Source organism: Mastomys coucha, unplaced genomic scaffold (genome assembly GCF_008632895.1).
Source record: "Mastomys coucha isolate ucsf_1 unplaced genomic scaffold, UCSF_Mcou_1 pScaffold21, whole genome shotgun sequence".
NCBI lineage: Eukaryota > Metazoa > Chordata > Mammalia > Rodentia > Muridae > Mastomys > Mastomys coucha.
Window position 1 is genome coordinate 139,955,784 of NW_022196904.1, and position 19,528 is coordinate 139,975,311.

A 19,528-nucleotide genomic window follows, 5' to 3' on the forward strand; every position below is an offset into this window, starting at 1 on the left:
AGGCCCTGGCAGTGTGCAAGTCTTCAACTCATTCCACCCCTTTTTTTTCTTTTTTCTTTTTTTTTTTTTTTTTTTTTTTTTTTTTTTTTTTTTTTTTGGTATTTTTCAAGACAAGCCCTGGCTGTCCTGGAACTCACTCTGTAGACCAGGCTGGCCTGGAACTCAAAAATCCACCTGCTTCTGCCTCCCAGGTGCTGGGATTAGAAGCATGCACCACCACTGTCCAGCTATGCCCCCCCCCCTTTTTTTAAGAGACTGTGCTAAGAGAGACAGGAAGAGTTGGCGACTATGTCTTGGGCCAGAGTGAGGAGGTGTGGCTGCTCCAGCCCAGACACCTTGCTGTTAACCCTGGAAGGGCCCTTCTCTAGCCTTGATCTCTAAATGACTAATTTAAGAGCTGGAATAGCTGTATAGAACTGGCTGAGACTATGGCAGGGGTAGGGAGGAGCAAAGGAGAATAGGAGCAAGAGAAAATCCTTCTATGATGAAAGGAAAGACACAACCTGGTGAGGCAGGGGTGATTTTTTTATTTGAAGACAAAAACACCCAGTGTAAGCATTCATATTAATCTGCAAAAGTTTAAAAACAAGGAGAGAAAGGCCAGAATTCAAAAGGCCTGGGGAGAACAAAGGAGGGTGGTAGGTTCTGCGGAGGTAGGGTCAGGCCACAAAGGGGAACTGCAGCAGCAAGCCCTCATGAGGACTCAGGCTCAGGTTTTCCAGCTCCAGGGAGGTGTCCTTCTCACGGCTTTGCCTGGCACTGTCAGTACTAAGCAAAAGTTTAGCACTGGCTGGCAGGCTTATGCCAGCAGGGAGGTTGGAGGATCCTACCCTGGCTGACAGGCCCACGTCCTGGAAGTTGAGCACCACCAGGTAACGCTCATTCTGGTCCCAGTGGCGGATGTAGGAGAAGAGGCCAGGTGAGGAAGACAGTGCGTGGAAGTCACCGTGCAACAGAGAGCGCTCCTTACCCCGAAGGTCACTCAGCATCCGGAACTGGGTAAGGAGGGAGCCAGGGTCTTCATTCTGGCCCTGAAAATGAGGGACACACACGGAAGGAAGGAATGAGGGGGATCTCTGTACATCTATCTGTAAGGCACCTGCCTGCCATGAGGGTAAGGCCTAAACTGCTTACCTTCACTGTCATGTTGGGACTTACAGGTCTTGGGACGTGAAAGATGCTCGACTCATTCCACGGCATGAATGGGGCCTTCTCAGGCTAACAAACAGAGAATGTGGGACTTTAAAAAAAAAAAAAAGGTGGGTCCATTCTCCTTCCTCCCAGTCTCTATTTCCATTTCATCATTTTGGGTCGTTCTCTGCTGGTAGATGCCTTTGTGGCAACGCCCCGTGACAGGACCTCATCATGGTAACCACCACTATGTATCCTTCTGCTTGTCCAGACTCTCACTAAGCTTCAGTTCCCAGAGGGCTCAAAGCCTCTAGCCAATGGGTACAAAATACTACTGTCAAACAAATGCTTGCTACCATTCTGAACATCTTACCAGATACCAGACCTTACCTTTGAAAATAGGTCCTTGGGGTCTGGGGTGATGGCTCAACGGGCAAAAGCACCAGGCAGGCTGACAACCTGAGCTTGATCCCCAGACCCCACATAAAGGCTAAAGGCAAGAACTCACTCCATAAAACCGTCCTCTGACCTCTGTGTATGTGCCTACCCCCACACCACCCACTCAGATACACAAGTACTCCCAGCTGAGTTCCATTCCAGAATGGGCTACATGGTGTCTGAGGCTAGCAGAGGCTATACAATGAGTCTGACAATAGGAAAACCCTGTTTAAAAGATACACACTTGCCATGTAGCTCACAAAACGACTGACAAAGTTCCACCTCTGGGTTGGTGAGATGGCTCAGTGGATAAGAGCATCAACTGCTCTTCCGAAGGTCCTGAGTTCAAATCCCAGCAACCACACGGAGGGTCACAACCATCTGTAATAATCTGACACTCTCTTCTGGTGTGTCTGAAGACAGCTACAGTGTGCTTATTTATAATAATAAATTAATCTTTGGGCCTAAGAGATCACGGACTAATCGAGTGGAGCGAGCAGACCGGAGCGAGCGCAGTTGACTGGAGCTAGCAGAGGTACAATTCGCAACAGCCAGATGAAGGCTCACAACTATCTTTACAGCTACGGTGTGTACTCATATACATATATAAATAAATCTTAAAAAAAAAATACAAAGTTCCCCCCCAAGGTTGTTGTCTGTCCTTTGCCACTTGCAGTGTTTTATAATGTGATAAACACTATTTCCTACACTGTGCTGGGCAGAAGACAAGTGGTACCTGTCCAGGAAGGCCTGCCTGAAGGCCAAGCTCATCCCCGTAGCTGAAAACAGGAGTCCCTGGCAGAGTGAACAGCAGCAGCTGGTAGAGGTGGAGAAGCTGATTCGGTATGAAGGTCGTCAGGAGTCCTGCCTGCGACACCTGGAGAAGACATACCTTTGAGCATGTCCACCCTTCACCTACTACTTTTCACCTTCCCCTAAACCCACCAGCACGGTACTTACACTCCAGCTGCACCAGTGACCGCCAGTGGCATTCAAATACCTAGTGACTAGGGATTTAGTACGCTCCCCAGTTAAAGTGTAATTTGACAGGTATGAACTAGTCAACAGCAGGTCACTGGTGGATTCAAGTATGTTGACAATTTGCTGCAGGTCAGAGGACTCAGTCCCCGCAATCAAAAGCCTGCACAAAGCAAGGATAGGAGTGTCATTAGAAAATGTCAGGAGATAAAGAATAAAAGAGAAGAGTTCTCAAGACTAGGAAACTCCCCTCTTGAGGCTCTCACAATGGGCTCAGCCAGGCAGGGATGCTGGGCACCTACCTGTCCTCACTGAAGTTCTTGGTGATATTCTGCCACTCAGCCAAGTACAAGGATGCATTCTAGTAGAGAAAAAGCAGGATCAGAACAGGGAACGTCACTTAGCCCTAGCTGAGACCCACTCTTGTCACCAAATTCTCAATGCAAAAAGGGTACTCACCGTCAGGTATCCCACATTCCGAACTTGGAAACCATCCACACCGTCCTGCAACCAAGAACTCAGAGCTTCCTACAGGGGACAAAAGAACAGGAAAGGTTGGGTAGTGGTGGCGCACGCCTTTAATCCCAGCACTTGGGAGGCAGAGGCAGGCAGATTTCTAAGTTCGAGGCCAGCCTGGTCTACAGAGTGAGTTCCAGGACAGCCAGGGCTACACAGAGAAACCCTGTCTCGAGAAACTTAAAAAAAACAAAACAAAAAAAAAAACAAGAAAGATCAACATACAAGCAAGCCCTCACCTACCTCAAATTTCCCTGGGACCTATAGAAAACCGGGTTCAGTCTCCCAGTTTCAAAGGTTAGCCCTTGGTGCCCCACCCACGTGCTTACTGTGTAATAGCATTTTTCTATTCTCTGTCCTGCCTTTGGCAAATCACATACCTTTACTTTTAACAGCTACAGAAATGACCCAAGAGAAAACATGCAGGCCCAGCTCTAACACTTAACACCTAGTATGTGGACTGAAAATACTCTCAAGCTGAAGATGAAGAAATGGGCTCAGAGAAGAAGACATGGCCAAGATTATAACTGGGGAACAGTGGAGATAGGATCCTAAGGCACCTCTGTTTCCTAAGGTTTAGAGTGTGTGTACTCTCCTACAAGAGCTGCTGGGAGCAAGGCCAAGAATGAAGTTTGAAATTCAAAACACAGCCTGAGGGCTGTTGAGACATCTGAAAAGAGGCGAGCTCTGTAGAGCAGGCCCAGGCCTGAAGGTTTAAGCCCTGGCTTCAACAGCCACTCAGCAGCACAGAACCCCGCCCCCCACACTCCCTTTCTTCCCTTCTCACTTGTTCTCCCATCTTCATCTGAGGCTACCACCTGAAAAATCATACCAGTAACTTTTCTTTTTGATTTCAGACCATTCTCCAACTAACTATATAACTGAAGCTGTCCTTTGTAATCTCTCATCCTTCTGCCTCCTCCAACTCTCAGGTGCTAGGCCTTTCTCTACTTTGAACTCTCTTATCCATAACTTTTAACAAACTTCCTATTAAGTATAGAATCCCAGCACTTGGGAGTTTAAGGTTATCCTCAGCAAAGGAGTTCTAGAACACAAATCTCCCAGCAACTACCAAGAGCCAAACTGGATGATGATACTCACCCACATACTTAGAACCCAAGTGTCAGCATCTGCCTCTACTTATGTCCATCCTGGACCTGCCAGTGTCCTAAAACTACGCATCAGAAGCTAGGCTGACATTAGAAGCTTTACCCTAGCCTGGTGGGTACCAAGTTTAAGCCACTACCTCAAGGTAGGGGCAGACCAGAAGACTCCTTGAGACTTCCAGTTTGGAACACATGAAGTGACTACATCTCAGTTTCTTCACTAACAGATTGGCAGTAACAGGTATTTTGTGGGTTTACAAAAACAAATTAGAGGGCTGATGAGATGATTCAGTGGGTAAGAACACTGGCTGCTTTTCCAAAGGTCCTGAGTTCAAATCCCAGAGACATGGTGGCGCACAAGCATCCGTAATGAGATCTGACACCCTCTTCTGGAGTGTCTGAATACAGTTACAGTGTACTTACATAGAATAAATAAATAAATATTTTAAAAAAAAATCAGAAAACAGGTATAAAATACTTGGGACAGGAGGCTAGAGAGATGATAGCTTCCGCAGAGCTAAGAGCTTGCCACTTTTGCAGAAGAGCCAGGTTCAGTTCCCAGCACCTACACAGCAGCTCACAACTGTCTGTAACTTCAGCTCCAGAGGATCCAACACCCTTTCCTGGTGTACCAGACATGCACATGGTGTACGAACATACATGCAGGCAAATATTCATATACACAAAAACAAATCTTAAAAAGCACTCATAGTGGAGCTAACTCTTTTAAAAAATAATAAAATATGGGGGAAGATAAAATCCCAGATACATAGTAAGACTCTAGTACTTATAATTTCAGACTGGGCTCCGTTCCAAATACATCAAACAAAAACTGGGAAACCAATCAGGTCAGGATTCCCACAGAGAAAGAAAAGACTTCCTATCACAAAAAGAAAAATTAAACTTCCAGACTGACATCTGAGAAATTCCCTTCCTGGCAGAGCCTTGCTTCTAGAGTAAAGGAAACACACACACAAAAAGAGCAGTCAGAAAAGAAACAAGAAGAAGAGGTGCTGCTGCCTGGGAGGAGCACACTCGGTGCACACAGCCCCAGCATCTGTATGCCATCAGCCATAAACCTCACCTTCACTTTGGTGGCTACAGTGTCAGCCTGCTCAGGGAGGAACCATGCGCTCTGGCCCTGGTAGTTGGGAGTGAGGTCCAAAATGATGTGAATGCCTAGAAAAATAACCAGTTGAGAGAAATTCTTTGGGGAAGAAGAGGAATCAGGGAACTTGAACACAAGGTTACTAAGTGCACCTATGTATGGTTTGTACAAAATCTGAATGAAACTTAAAAAACCCCTCAGGTGGTTTACACTAGAGCAAGTCTAGAGCAAGTAACTACTGGGTCAGGGGTTACTCCCCCACCCCCACATACACACACAAGGTATAGTCTTCCACCATGTTTCCATATGGAGGTTTTGGGTTCTTTCTTATTCCCCCCACCCCGCTCCCATGAAGTCAGGGTTTTGTGTATGTGGGCTGGCTGCCTGAAGATAAATAACCTCCCACTTCTACTTCCCAAGTGTGGGATTATAGGCACGTGCTTCCACATCTGTTTATGTTGTGCTGAGGAATCAAACTCAGGACTCCATGGGCACTAGACAAGCACTCTTACAAACTGAGCTACATTTTCAGCCCTCTATATTGAGCTATAAAGCAGTACTTGAATTCTTACATATATAGGATCTACTTTATACATTTAAAGGCCATTTTTATTGTATCGAGCCATGGAGACACACTAAAGCCTAGCACTCGGGATCAGTGGGGCTCTAATAAACTCTCATCCAGCCTGGTCATGGTAGTAAGGAACTGGCCAACCAACCAGTTACATGGTGAGACCCTACCTCAAAACCAAAATAAATAAATAAATAAAAGTTACCCTCACACATGAACCACATTGTTTAGTGTGAATCATATCCTATCTCCCCTGTGACTGCCCTAAAAAACTGAGCCAGTTAGGACAAAACCAGACACAAACCCTATCCTGTTTCTCGGCCAGAATGCCAAACCCTTTCTGCTTCCTGCGAAAGACCTACTCTTTTTCTTGGCACTTTGTAGAAGTTCTTTGAAATCTTCCTGGGAGCCAAAAGCGGGATCAATCTGCTTCAAGTCGGTCTCATTGACTTCATCCTTCCGGTTCTTGTGAATTGGGCCTAACACTAGGCCCTTCACCTTCAGGGTGCTCAAATACTCCAAATGGTTCTTCAGACCTATGAGGAGCAGGAGAGGGTTGGGTTAACCAGTAGGGCATGAAAAGCCTCCAGCCTCCACATTCCCCGACTCCCTCTAAAGGGGGTTGGATCACGAGACAAAGTAGCTGACGCAAGGAGCCTCACACATTACTTCAGAAACTGGTTTGAACTGGCTCAGGGGCCGCGTGGTTGGGGGGGGGGGGGGGGGGGGGGAGGAGAAAGGATGTGCTGAGTCAGGCACCCTTAGGAAGAAGTAGGGGTCGGGTTAGCAGGTTTTTTTTAAAGAAAGAAAGGAGGGGATTGTTTGCCGGGGAGTCGTCCCAGAAAATAGGGTGCAGTAAAGGACCATCAGCGTTCTAGAGAGGACAAGGAGGAAGGAAGAGAGCAGCAGATGCCCGATTAAACGAGGGGCACACGGGGGTAAGGGATGAGGGTGCGCACCCTACTCACCAGCTATGCCTCCCACGTCCGGGCCTACGAAGGCCTGAAGGTCGCCTATGCGGTAGAGGGCGCCCTTGTGCCACCATCTTTGTACCGGCAGCTCACGGCAGCGCGGCGCCCGAACGATGATAACCACGGCGCCAGCCAGCATGCCCAGCCAACCGAGCCAGAAGAGCAGCAGCAGCGCCCAGCGGGTGCGCACCCAGGCCGGACTGCCCGCTACTTTCAGTAGCTCCTCCTTGGATAAACCGGTAAACTTGACCCCGGCCTCCGTCTCGTCCTCGGCCACCTTGATCTTCACCAGACCGTTCTTCTCCCCGGCCGCCGCCCCGTCCGCCGCATTCATAGGCTGCTTCTCCGGTTCTAGCTCGTTCAGCTCCACATCTTTCATGTCCACTTCGGTGTCCTGGCTCATGGTGCCTGCAGAAACGGTGACACGACACGGCTTGTAGTCAGTGGGGCAGCTCTAATCCTGCCTGGATCCCCCTTTAGAGAAGGGTCCCGTGGCCGTGAGGCTAGCTTAGCTTCCCCAACTGCTTCTGCCGCCGGGCGGGCGTGGCGGCGGGGAAGTGACCCAGGACTCCGCCCCGGTCCGCCTCTTAAAGGGATGCAGAGAAGTCTTTCCGCACCTCCAGCCTCGCTGCAAACGCCAGTCTATCCCTAATGCTTATTCCTGCCAGAGTCTGGGAAGCTGAGCTTGTAGTCAGTAACCCTTAGAATAACAAACGTGAATTTGTCCAGACCAGGTTCTAAAGCCCCTCCTCCGACCTTCGGGCCCCTTACCCTGCGAGGCCTCTTCCACAAGATGACACTAGTCTCCATCCACATCACCAACCCAGGCTCTGCTCAGGCTAATATCTGATCTCCCCAACTTCACACAGACTAACATCTGATCTCCCTAACTTCACACAGTCCTTGGCACGACATCCCACTTCTGCTTTACCCACACTTCTCAGACTCCCGGACTTAGCTGAGCTGCTGGATTCCCCTCGGGGCTTACCCGCACTCACCTTTCAAGACTTGAATTCAATTCCTCAGGCAGCAACTATTTACTGGGCACCCACTCCAATCCTTTGCTTCATCAATTGCATAGAACCAGCTCTCGTCTGTGCTTCTTAATTTTAAAATTCAACTGCAGCATTGAAGTGGTCACTACCCTTCTTATCCTACCTACCCTAGTTACTAGTAAGAATGTTGAATTACTGGGAATCAGGCATCCAGAAGAGACTGATGGGGCTGTAATAAACATTTCAAAGGTATTGAGGCATCTACCCTTTTAATATCCAAGCAGTTCTGGCTCTTAACCACTTTGCAATAACTCAAACCCTCCAGTGTCCTGGGCTACATCAGTTGACTGAGGCCCTGGAGGCAGCTTAGTTCCCTCACACTTTTCAAAGTTTCTCAGCTGCCCCCCCTTTCCCCCCCCCCCCCCCCCGCAGAGGTCCTTGGCAAGAGGAAGGGTAAATGGGGCAGACTGGGTTTGCAGCAGGGACAAGCAGACATCAACTCTAGGAGGTGCCAACAATCTCAGGAACTTTGTGTTCTTTACCACAGCCAACTGGGTTATTTTCAGAGAGAAGCAGAGGGAAAACAACAGGTCCTTTCTCCCTCTCCCCACCTAGGCTGGCAGCCAAGGTTGCTGTGCATTTGGAAGAAGGCAGAAGCCAAGGTCTGAACAGTAGAGAGGAAGGGATCTGAAAAGTCTCATCACCTCCGCTGTCTTTTTGAGTTCCCAAAGGTCCTCCCCGGCCTCACTAGAGAAAAGTCTATAAGCCAGCTCCTAGGAAGAGGCAAAGTGGGGGGAGGTTAAGGGTCATGCCAGTGTCCACAGTTGATAAGAGTCCTACCTTGCTCTGAGCATGACAGATAAGAAAAGTCCAAGACAGACTTTATACCCAGCATGGAAGATCAAGGTTTGTGGACTGTGAAATAGAAGCACTCCTTGAGAAGGTTTAATGAAATGCTCCCTAGAAACACCGTGTTTCAATCGACCAGATTGAAAACAACAAGATGGATCAAACCAACAAGATGTTCATCTGGTAACGGTGCTTACCTACCAAGCCTGACAACCTGAGTTCACTCCTCAGTGAAAAGAAAACTGACTCCCAAAAGCTGTCTTCTGACCTCCACACATGCTCACTGCCCTCCACAAAATAAGATTTAAGGTAACACAGTATCTCCCAGCAGCACTCCCCCCCCCCCCCCCCCCCCGCCCCATCCAACTGGCAGAAATCTATTCCTAAGCGTCTTAGAGAAGTGAACCGCCATCAATCTTTTCACCCAGCACACCTTCCTAATCACTGCTGTCTAGCCATAGCAGCTTTCTAGCACCTGCCAATCTCACAATACACGGCATTTCCAGTCTTAATCTGCTCTGCTGTTTGGGTTTCCCTGCTAAGTTACTGTTCCTCACTCAAGTGACAGCATTCCTCAATGCTCTAGAGTACATTACTTTCCCTTACCTGGGATGTAGCACAGTGACTAACACAGTTGACTAATACAAACTTAAAGGGCTGGAGACACAGTTTAGGGGACAGGTACCTGCCTACCAGATGCAAGGCCCAGGGTTCAATCGGCCACAGGAGAAGCAATGAAGAATGAAGGGCTGGGGATGTAGCTCAGTCAGTAGAGTGCTTGCTTAGCATTTGAAAGCCCTGAGTTCTATCCTTAGCACCATATAAACCAGGCACAGAGGAAGCACAGGCCTAAAACCTCAGCACTTGGAAGTGGAGGCATGAAAAGTTCAAAGGAACCCTCAACTACACAAGTTTGAGGCCAGCCTGGGCTACATAAAACCCTGACTCAGAAACAAACAACAACAAAAACAAAAATGAGGTAAATACAATAGCTGTGCTGAGATGAGTTGATTGTGTGAGGCCATAATGAGAACTGAAGCCCAAGGAAAGGTGCTGGGAAGACATTTACCAAAGTCAGCAGGAATATCCTGGTGAGAGGAACTTCTGCATCATTTAGAAGCTAAGCGGTGCCTCCAAGACTGACTAGAAAGGGAGAGGCACAGCTGAGCCACTGAGAATGCAATGATGATAGGAATGAACCACCACATTTATCACATGTGACCAAAGTACAAAGTGACCAGGAAACACTGAGTTACAACACTTCCAGAACATTCTATCATGTGCTGAACACTGTCTAACCCTATCAAGTCCTAATGTCACACCGATCCAGCCTGTCTTTGATAACCTTGAAATAGTTCTTCCACGCTGAAGCAAAACCAAAAATACTGGAAGAACTAAAAGCCAGTAACCTAGAGCCCCATCAAAACCACCATCATTTATGCATCATGCAAAAAAGCACCTATGTAATATAGGGTGTCTTGAACAGAACACACAAAGGAAGAAATGCAAGGCAGAACTTGTGGGTACCAGCTATTAATAGAGGTAGTCATATTCTTTGAAAAATGTTTTACTTTTTTTTTTTAATTTTATTATTATATAGACACACCAGAAGAGGGAGTCAGATCTCATTATGGATGGTTGTGAGCCACCATGTGGTTGCTGGGATTTGAACTCAGGACCTTTGGGAGAGCAGTCAGTGCTCTTACCCACTGAGCCATCTCACCAGTGGTAGTCATATTCTTAAACAGTGTCAAAAAATTAAGTGGAAGGGAATTAGAGTTGAGGAGCACCCTAATTCCTGGATTCCTAACACTTTAGAAGGCTGAGACAGGAAGATTACAAGTTATAAGCCAACGTAGGCTACAGAGGGAAACATCATCTCAAAAATAATAGTGGGGGGGTAGAGAGATGGCTCAGTGCTTAAGAGGGCTGACTGCTATTCCATAGATCCAGGGTTCAATTCCTAGCACTCACAGGTCAGCTAACAACTATAATTCCAGTTCCAGGAGCTCCTATGCCCTCTCCTGGTATCCACGGACACTACACACACATGATGTGTAGACATTAAACAACCACACACATAAAATAAATAAACCTTTAAAATTAATCTGTTAGTTGTTCAGTAGTAGGAGCACTTACTTGCCAAGCACACACAAGGCCCCAGGGATCAATCCTCAGAACCATAGAAGACAGAAAAAATTAAGTTAGGGCCTGGTGAGATGGCTAAACAGGGAATAGCCTCAGCTATCAGGTATAATGACCTGAGTTCAATCCCAGGGACCCACATGGTGGGTGGAAAGAACCAACCCTCAAAAAAACTCCTGAACTCCACACTTGCTATGTAGCACCCACTCGCATGAATATATAAGTAACTAAAAAAAACAAATTATTAAATAAATAAATAATGTTAGGGCTATAGCTTAGTGGTACAGTATGTGCTTAACATGTTCAAGTCCCTAAAACTAAGACTGAGAGAACTTCTGCACTGGGGTCTCCCAGTTCCAAATGAAGCTCTACTCATTTGCAGATTTCCACTACAAGGAGGCAGTGCCTCTTGCTACCAGGTGGGGGCAGAATTGTTCTTTGACTAAACATTCATCGGTACTCTAGCCAGTGATGGAGTATCAGTTGAAACTGAAAAAAAAAAAAAAAAAAAAAAAAAAAAAAAATCAGTCAAAAATATAGAGGGAAGTTGAGGCAAGAGGAATAAGGCCTCAAAACCAAGCTCTCAAAAAACAAACTGTGTGTTTCTATGTGCTTAGTGGTCGAGCACCACCTAGCATGTATGTGCCTATATATCATCTATCTCCCTATTAATAATTACATATTGTATTCTGTTTGTGTCTTATATCCTCTTAGACAGTGGGGAGATGATTCACCTGCATAAGATCAACTCTCAAGCATTTTGTGGCTGGTGAAAGTGGTGGGTTGGGCTCAGGGGGAGAACTGGTGAGGCAGCTCAGCAATTTAAGGTACTTGCCTTCAAGCCTGTCAGTCCCTGGGACCCACAGTAGAAGAGAAACAACTCCTGAAAGTTGCCCTTTGACCTCTACATGTGCACAGAGGCATACTTGCATATATGGGCTCACTCACAAAATAAATAATTGCATGATCTGTTTAAAAGAGAAATGAATGGTCAGCTTTAACTACCAACTTGACACGACCTAAATCACCTGGGAAGAGAGTCTCAATGAGGGATTGTCCACATTGGGTTGTTCTTGGCTACAGATGTAATGTGGCTTTTTTTTTTGGTTTTTTGAGACAGGGTCTTTCTGTATAGCCCTGGTTGTCCTGGAACTCACTCTGTAGACCAGGCTGGCCTCAAACTCAGAAATCCTCCTGTCTCTGCCTCAAGTGCTGGGATTAAAGGTGTGCGCCACCACCGCCCGTAATGTGGCTTTTTGAGGCTTGTCTTGACTCTCTGACAATGATGGACTGTAACCAGAAGTTGTAAGCTACAATAAACCTCTCTCTCCCCTAAGTTTCTTTTTGTCAGGGTATTTTATCACAGCAACAGGAAGAAAACTGGGACAGAAACAAATTGACAAGGGAGCAATGTTTCTTTACAAAAGTATTAGCCAAACTGGATTGTAGCCTTAAGATAGCAAAGGAGCAGTGAAACATTGTACAGGAGGAAGTGAACTCAACAGTTGGGGTTTTGTTGTCTTGTTTTGTTTTTAACTTTATGTGTAAGGGTGTTTTGTTTGCATGGATATCTGTGCACTGTGTGCCTGTCTGGTGCCCTAGGAGACCAGAAATGGGTGTCAGATTCCCTGGAACTTAAGTTACAGGTGGTTGTTAGCTGCCATGTGGGTGCTGCGAATTGAACATTCAAGCTACAACGTAAAGAATAGGTTAGAAGGGAACAAACTGGAGTGTGACAGTTTGTGGCAAACAAACAAACAAACAAAAAACAGCCCCGGGTAAGACTGGGGATGTAGCTCAGTTAGTAGAGAGCTTGCTAGCATACAAAAAGTCATGGGTTTGAAACTCACTGCCTCATAAAACCTGGTATCCTAGCACACACTTGCAATCGCAGTACTCAAAACTTTGGAGACAAGAGGATCCAAAGTTCAAAGCCATCTCATCCTTGGATAGATATGGAGTTTCAGGCCAACTTGGGCTACATAAGAACATGACTCAAAACAAAACAAAACAAAGCCATGGGCTGGTGTGAAGGTTCATCAGGTAAAAATGCTTGCTGCACAACCCCGAGGGCCTAAGATCAACCCCTGTAACCCAAAACTGTAAGGACATAACTGACTCCTCAAAGTTAACCTGTGACTTCCAGATATGCTAGAGCACGCACACTCCTGAACCCCCACACACAACACACACACACACACACACACACACACACACAAATAAATGAAAAGAAAAAAACTAATGAGTTAAGGTGTAATTTTTAAAAGTTGAAACACAACTCAATACAAACACTAGATGAAACATATGATTTTATTCGACTTATTAAAGAACAAATAACTCAAAAGACAATTCTAGGAAATAAAAGTTATATTATTTTAGTCAAGATTGCTTATATGAGCCAAGTGTGGTGGCATGCCTTTAATCCCAGCACTAGGAAGGCAGAGGAAGATAGAGTTGCCTTATTGGTTCCCTCCTCCCAGGTCCTGCCTGATATATACATACATACATACGTGTGTGTGTGTGTGTGTGTGTGTGTGTGTGTGTGTGTGTGTGTGTGTGACTCTTATCTGGGAAATGGATTATTTTGTTTTGGTTTGTTTTTGTTCTTTTTCTTTTAATTTTTATTTATGTGTATGTCTGTGTATTCACAAATATATGCCTCGTGTGAACAGGTGCCCAAGAAGGCCAGAACAGAGTTAGATTCCCTGGAGCTGGAGTTACAGGTGTCTATAAGCCACATAACAGGGGTACTAGGAACTAAACTTAGGCCCTCTATAAGAACATCATTTGATCTGAATTGCTAAATCGCCACTTTTTTTTTAAGATTTATTTTATTTATTAAATGTAAGTACACTGTAGCTGTCTTCAGACACACCAGAAGAGTGCGTCAGATCTCATTACAGATGGTTGTGAGCCACCATGTGGTCACTGGGATTCGAACTCAGGACGAGCAGTCAGTGCTCTTAACCGCTGAGCCATCTCTCCAGCCCTAAATCACCACTTCAACTCCTGTTGTAAACACTACAGAATCCACCCTTAAAAAAAAAGCACTCCGGAGGTAGAGGCAGGTGGATCTCTGTGAGTTTGAGACCAGACTAGTCAGTCTATAAAACAAGTTCAAGGACAGCCAAGACTACACATAAAAACCCTATTTAAAAAAACAAAAAGGGCCGGGCAGTGGTGGCACACACCTTTAATCCCAGCACTTGGGAGGCAGAGGCAGGCAGACTGGATTTCTGAGTTTGAGGTCAGCCTGGTCTATAGAGTGAGTTCCAGGACAGCCAGGGCTATACTGAGAAACCCTGTCTCGAAAAAACAAAAAACAAAAAAACAACAAAACAAAACAAAAAGGAAAATTAAAATTCCTTTTTTTTGTTTGTTTGTTTGTTTTTTGAGACAGAGTTTCAACTATGTAGCCCTGGCTGGACAAGAACTCATTATGTGGCCCATGCTGAGTTCCTCAAACTCTGCATGATCCTGCCTCCCTTGGGACTAAAGGCATGTATTAACATGCCCGGCATTATTTTTTTTAATTAAACTTATTTACTTTAGGTGTGTGAGTACCACGTGTGTGTCAGTTGCCCTTGGAGGCCAGATGTGGGTATTGGATATTCTGGAACTGGAACTGCAGATGGCTACTAGCTGGGAATTGAACCAGGGTCTTCTGCAAGTGCTGATTTTGGAATCAGGCTGCCTGGATTTATACCTTGGATCTGATACTGTTTATCTGGATAACATTCAGCAAATGACTTAACCTCTTTGGGCCCCAGGTTTCTCACCCAATACTTTACCTTAACACCTTCCAACTTGAATAGGAGGATTATTAAGTAAGGTCATGCAGAAGAGCAACTAGTAAGAGAGTAATGATGATTGTTCATAAGGCAAGCTTATGCATACAGATGTTTGCTATATGCATATGACTAATGAGGTGATGCTGCTGCATAGTCTCAATAACCAGTCTATAGCTGCGACCTAGACAATTGGTAAATTATAAGAATTGCTCCCCCCAGAGCTCGTTATATCTAAGACCACCCATGTATAAAATGAGGGTTATCCCTAACTCTTTTTTTTGTTTGTTTGGTTTTTCGAGACAGGGTTTCTCTCTGTAGCCCCAGCTGTCCTGGTACTCACTCTGTAGACCAGGCTGGCCTTGAACTCAGAAATCCGCCTGCCTCTGCCTCCCAAGTGCTGGGATTAAAGGCGCGCGCCACCACCGCCCGGCTTATCCCTAACTCTTAGTAGTGTGGAATAGTAACTCATATTGGGTGCTTTAAACGGTAAGCCCAGTTGTGTGGAGGTTTCAGACTCAGTAGCATAGCAACTTGTCTACACATGCACATAGCAGCAGCTTTACTCTATAGCACTGCTAAAAACAGAAACATGCAGCATGCTCCATAAATGACATCTAATGTTGGCCCTACTTCATTCAACCGGGCCAAAACAGACCAGGAACCAAAACACAAAAAAATCGGTCTCCAGAATGACGCAGGGCATCTAGTCCTTATTGTGTTTCTCTAAAAGGCTCCATGCAAGGAAGCGAAAATCCAACCGAGCTCAGCCCAGGGCCCAGTACCTGAGTCGCCCGCTGCGCTGACAACCTGGACATCAAGCCCCGTCTGCGCGCTGGGCGGCTGGCGGGGAACCGAGACACTGCCGGTGGAGTGTTCAGTAGGTTCGGGATCCATAGAGATGGATCGACACGCGGGCTTTACGTGAATGAGGGTAAGGAATCAGGTCAACGTATGGATATTGGTGGTTGTGACCTGGATAGTCGAACTGTAAGGGTCGCGAAGCCAAACCTCCAGCGATGACGTTTCACCCGCAGTGGTTAGGAACCGCCTAGCAGCAGCGCCAAAGGCGTACGGATACACTCTCCTAAAGCGCCTGCGCCTCTTTTTCCGCTCTGCAAATTCAGAGGCGGAGCTCTCCACACGCGCCTTAGGGCGGAATCCTCTACCCACAATTCCTCCAGCTCGCACAACGCTTACCTTAGCGCGTGCGTGCGTCCTAGTCCCACCTCCAAATCCCGTGGGCCTCTGCGAGATGCTATTTATAGGCCACGCGTTGTTCGGTCGGTCTCATTTTTCCTTGGTTTGGGTAAGTGGTCTTAGTCTTTATGTGCTGTGGCTTTAACTTTCTTTTTCTTTTTTTTTTTTTTTTTTTTTTTTTTTTTTTCTTTTTGTCTTCGTCTTAACCAGCACACCTATAGCCGCGACTGGCTTCTATCACAAAGATCTCTCTGCCACTGTTGTGAACGACCGCCTATATTTCCTTATGAAATGTTTATTTCTGGTGGTTTAAAAGACCACGATGGACATAGCGGTAGTATACGTGGACTTTTGTAATCTGTTCCGTAGTCTTAGTGGGGAGACCATGTTAGGGCCTTCAAGACTAGAGACGGCAGGATTTTGTGAAGGACAAAATGGTGGCGGCAGTGCAAGGCCATCCCCTATGATGAGGATCTTTTCACAGACCTGTACTGATATCTCTGTGAGGATAAGGTTACTCTGAGGAGGCTGGCCCTACATCTTTCTGATCTTGCAGAGATTTCTTGGTGTAGAAATAACCCGATGCTGTTTCCTTTACAGGATTGAGGTACTTGCTTAAATGCGAAAGAATGGGAGTACACTCTCTTTTCAGAGTAAGTGTTAATGCCTTTATCACTAGGCTTTCTTGGTTTAGTATAAGTTGTGAATGTGCTCCGGGGATGATACAAAAGCTGAACTCTCTCTTTCTGATGGTTTAGTGGAGAAAGTGAAAATTCTCTGAGTAGCACAATCTGTAGAAGGTATTTGAGTTGTTAAGGAGTAAAGTCTGTTATTGAAGTTTTGGGTTTTTTATTTCTGTTCCAGAAATGGTTCATCTCAAAGCCGTTTACACTTTGGAGCCAAGCCTGTTCCATTTTACAAATAGCGCTCTATGCTGATAGTCAGGTGGGTATTCATGGTCTATGCTTTCTTAGGGAGCATATTTACATGACCACTTGATGATGAACATAGTATAAATGACAAGCATATGCCTGAAGTATGGTGATGTCATCTTACTACTGAGACGTGGGAGGAAGAAAGAAGGTGCAGGGTGGCTGTGATTACATAGAAAATAACAGTATTTTTCTCTGTCAAGGTTACTGTGACAACATGAAGACTTCAAACTACCTCCCAGGATGATTGCAGGTAATTGTCCAAGTAGAGCCTGGGCTTTCTCTAGGGAAAGTAATGGAAGAGAAACATCGAAGCAGTGTACTACCTCTTGCTGCTTATGGGTTCTGCGTATTTCTAGAGAACACCTTATGTTGAGGCCCTGTTCTCTTAAAAACTCACTGTCAGATGATTTGAATTGATACACTGATACTCCGTGAAGGTGTGAATTTATAGCATGTTAGAGTTCTGATGGCAGTTAATGGTGAGGTAGGGATTTTAGTTCTGTCCTGATGATTGAGAATGACCGCTTGTTACTCGTCCACAGGTTTTCCTGGTGGTGAATCTCCAGCATTCAGAGGTTAGTTAGATTATTTTGGATGATTTGTTCACCAGATTGGCAGTTTCTATGATGATTCAAACTAGCTCACTATGACTGCTAATGAACACACAGGAACACCTGAGAAACTGGAGGGTGGATGGGGTGTGGGGGCCGGGGCACCCATATTCAGCCTTTTCAATGCTCTTTTTCCTTCTCCTCTCCCCCAGGTTGTTAGTGGTGGCATACTTGTTGGTTCAAAGGTAAGTTTTAGTGTGTGGTGGGGTGCATAATCCTAAGTAATTCCTATGTATGATGACTTTCATAGAATCTCGTTCGGCTGATGATTGCTGTTGAGACTTGGAAATCTGATCTTAGAATGGTGGGTTAGATGGGAACAATCCATTGCAGGGTTTTTACCATTGCTAATGACTGTCTTGTGTTTCAGATATGATGCCTCTGCCTGAGAGCAAAAGAGCCATGTCAGGTAAATGTTTTAGTAATGCTGTTTGTAGTACATTAGGTTGAATATGTAATGCTTTGACCTAGTGAATTCCTGCTCACCCTGATGAACTGAATACCGCCCCAGTCTGATAGCTGTGAAGAAAGGTATTTTCTGAGTTGTGAGCTCATCATGGATCAAATAGGAAAACTTTTATGGTAGTATGATTTCTGTAGACTAAGCTTAAGCACTAATGGCCCAAATTTGTTTGCTATTTTGCAGGAAACTTAAAAGCATAGCTTCATTCAAGTCCAGGCTAAAAGAAAGGTGAGAAAAGTTAGATGTAAAGTGTGCTGAACTATAATTTCCCCGTGAAGAAATATTCACACGTCCTACTTCCTGTCCAAGTCCCAGAGCCTGAAAAGGTGAACCCACTGGGGCTGGCTGGAGGAAAAGAGGAAGTTTTGTTCCAGAAGGAACTGTCTGAGGGATCCGTTTTGTGCATAGAAAGGGAGGCATTCTTGATTAAAAGGGAAATGTAAGGTAGTTTACCTGTTTTGCAGGTCCAAGGAAAAGAATGAGCCGTACAAGAAAGGTAGGTAGCCCTTTGAATTGTTAAGAGTTGGCGGGAGGAGCGGTGTTCTTCTGGTACTGAATGAAGCATGATTTTGCTTTTTGCTCCTAATTCAAGTTTTTACCTTACAGGAGCTGAAATCATCAAAGATCTGATTGCCCAGGCCAGTGTCAGAACAAATTCATGGAATACAACCTATTAGGTCACTCTATGGGTTTTTAGCCCCTGAGTAGTATAAGTGGCACTTAAAAAAAAGTGGAAAAGTTAATCTTTTCCAAGCATTAATATTCATTTCACCGTAAGAGATCATTTCAAGATCAAATATGAATTTTTTAGAATTCCAAGTTTACCTTTGTCTGTAGGAGCTGATATCTGGTTCCACTGTAGTTGTGTGTCCCTTTTGTTCCCAGCAATAAATGTTCTTTATGCTATTGTGATTGGTTCATTTATTTGATTTGGGTTGGTCCTAAAGGCTTGGTGTCACTAAAATAAAAACGTAACAATTTCTTTAGCAGGACCATTGAATCTGGATTAATGGCAGGAAGTCTATGGCTAAGCATTCCCTAATTCAAATATGTGATATACAGAAAATGACTCGCTAAAGATGCCATATATAGAGAGTTGAAGGGAACAGTTTCTTACATGTGTGTATGCTATACATGCTACTTAGTATGCCTTTTGCTGGCATTACTCCAGACATCTAACACTGTCTCCTTTATGGCTAGGAAAGGCATGGATGGGGATGGGACCCAATTTTTTTTACTTTAAGTGAGGGGAGTTGAGGGGGGATAGTAGAGTCAAAGGGGAGAGAGGAAGGAGTGAGGAGTAGAGGCTAGCCATGAGCATATGGACAGAACATGAAAAAAAAACCTCAATCTATTCCAATTTGCAGATTTGTGCTATAGAAATTGAAGAGTCTGAAATTTTTCAGACCAATGTATTTGGTCTTTTATGGCTTGTAGCAAGTTGTCATGTGGGTGTGTTGCCTCTATCTGCCTTGACTGTCTGGTACTCAACTGAAAAGCAGCTTGTACTCAAGGACAAAAAGTCTCAGCACAAGCCAGGCTCAGTTTTCGCACACCTTTAATCCTAGCACTTGGGAGGCAGAGGCAGGTTTCTGAGTTCGAGGCCAGCCTGGTCTAAACAAAGTCTCAGCACTTGGGACCTTGAGACAAGGCAAGTTTCTAGCCATCCAGAGTTAATCTTAAAAACAAGCAGAGGCTAGGAATATGACACTTGGTAAAGAGC

General features: G+C 45.4%; 1 protein-coding gene, 1 long non-coding RNA gene and 7 other non-coding genes across 9 annotated transcripts; 8 read left to right on the plus strand and 1 right to left on the minus strand.

Annotated features, from left to right (window-relative positions):
* Positions 1 to 507: 507 nt before the first annotated feature.
* On the minus strand, positions 508 to 15,764 carry Slc3a2 (solute carrier family 3 member 2). Its single transcript, XM_031389571.1, has 10 exons — positions 15,382 to 15,764; positions 6,817 to 7,227; positions 6,211 to 6,384; positions 5,254 to 5,348; positions 3,007 to 3,075; positions 2,850 to 2,908; positions 2,530 to 2,710; positions 2,306 to 2,446; positions 1,135 to 1,218; positions 508 to 1,031 (listed from the first exon to the last, which is right to left on the minus strand). Exons 1-10 carry the CDS (start codon positions 15,491 to 15,493, stop codon positions 660 to 662), a joined length of 1,698 nt encoding a protein of 565 aa, XP_031245431.1. The 5' UTR covers positions 15,494 to 15,764; the 3' UTR covers positions 508 to 659.
* A 61-nt stretch (positions 15,765 to 15,825) lies between these two features.
* LOC116103506 lies at positions 15,826 to 18,712 on the plus strand. Its single transcript, XR_004123489.1, has 10 exons — positions 15,826 to 15,905; positions 16,397 to 16,449; positions 16,661 to 16,741; positions 16,932 to 16,981; positions 17,274 to 17,306; positions 17,495 to 17,527; positions 17,713 to 17,751; positions 17,989 to 18,033; positions 18,270 to 18,301; positions 18,412 to 18,712. It is a non-coding gene; the product is annotated as an uncharacterized LOC116103506 (long non-coding RNA).
* On the plus strand, positions 16,508 to 16,582 carry LOC116104282. The gene has a single exon (XR_004123791.1). It is a non-coding gene; the product is annotated as a small nucleolar RNA SNORD26 (small nucleolar RNA).
* LOC116104281 lies at positions 16,790 to 16,863 on the plus strand. Its single transcript, XR_004123790.1, has one exon. It is a non-coding gene; the product is annotated as a small nucleolar RNA SNORD27 (small nucleolar RNA).
* On the plus strand, positions 17,130 to 17,203 carry LOC116104280. The gene has a single exon (XR_004123789.1). It is a non-coding gene; the product is annotated as a small nucleolar RNA SNORD28 (small nucleolar RNA).
* LOC116104279 lies at positions 17,350 to 17,414 on the plus strand. Its single transcript, XR_004123788.1, has one exon. It is a non-coding gene; the product is annotated as a small nucleolar RNA SNORD29 (small nucleolar RNA).
* Positions 17,573 to 17,641, plus strand: LOC116104283. Its single transcript, XR_004123792.1, has one exon. It is a non-coding gene; the product is annotated as a small nucleolar RNA SNORD30 (small nucleolar RNA).
* On the plus strand, positions 17,824 to 17,890 carry LOC116104284. The gene has a single exon (XR_004123793.1). It is a non-coding gene; the product is annotated as a small nucleolar RNA SNORD31 (small nucleolar RNA).
* Positions 18,073 to 18,198, plus strand: LOC116104287. Its single transcript, XR_004123795.1, has one exon. It is a non-coding gene; the product is annotated as a small nucleolar RNA SNORD22 (small nucleolar RNA).
* Positions 18,713 to 19,528: the final 816 nt, after the last annotated feature.

Coding starts and splice junctions, on each gene's coding strand:
- Slc3a2 (XM_031389571.1), bottom strand. CDS start 15,493: ATGGATCCCGAACCTACTGAACACTCCACCGGCAGTGTCTCGGTTCCC. Junction 6,385..6,816: donor GGACGTGGGAGGCATAGCTG/GTGAGTAGGGTG, acceptor TGCTCCTCATAG/GTCTGAAGAACCATTTGGAG. Junction 2,711..2,849: donor AAGAACTTCAGTGAGGACAG/GTAGGTGCCCAG, acceptor TGCTTTGTGCAG/GCTTTTGATTGCGGGGACTG.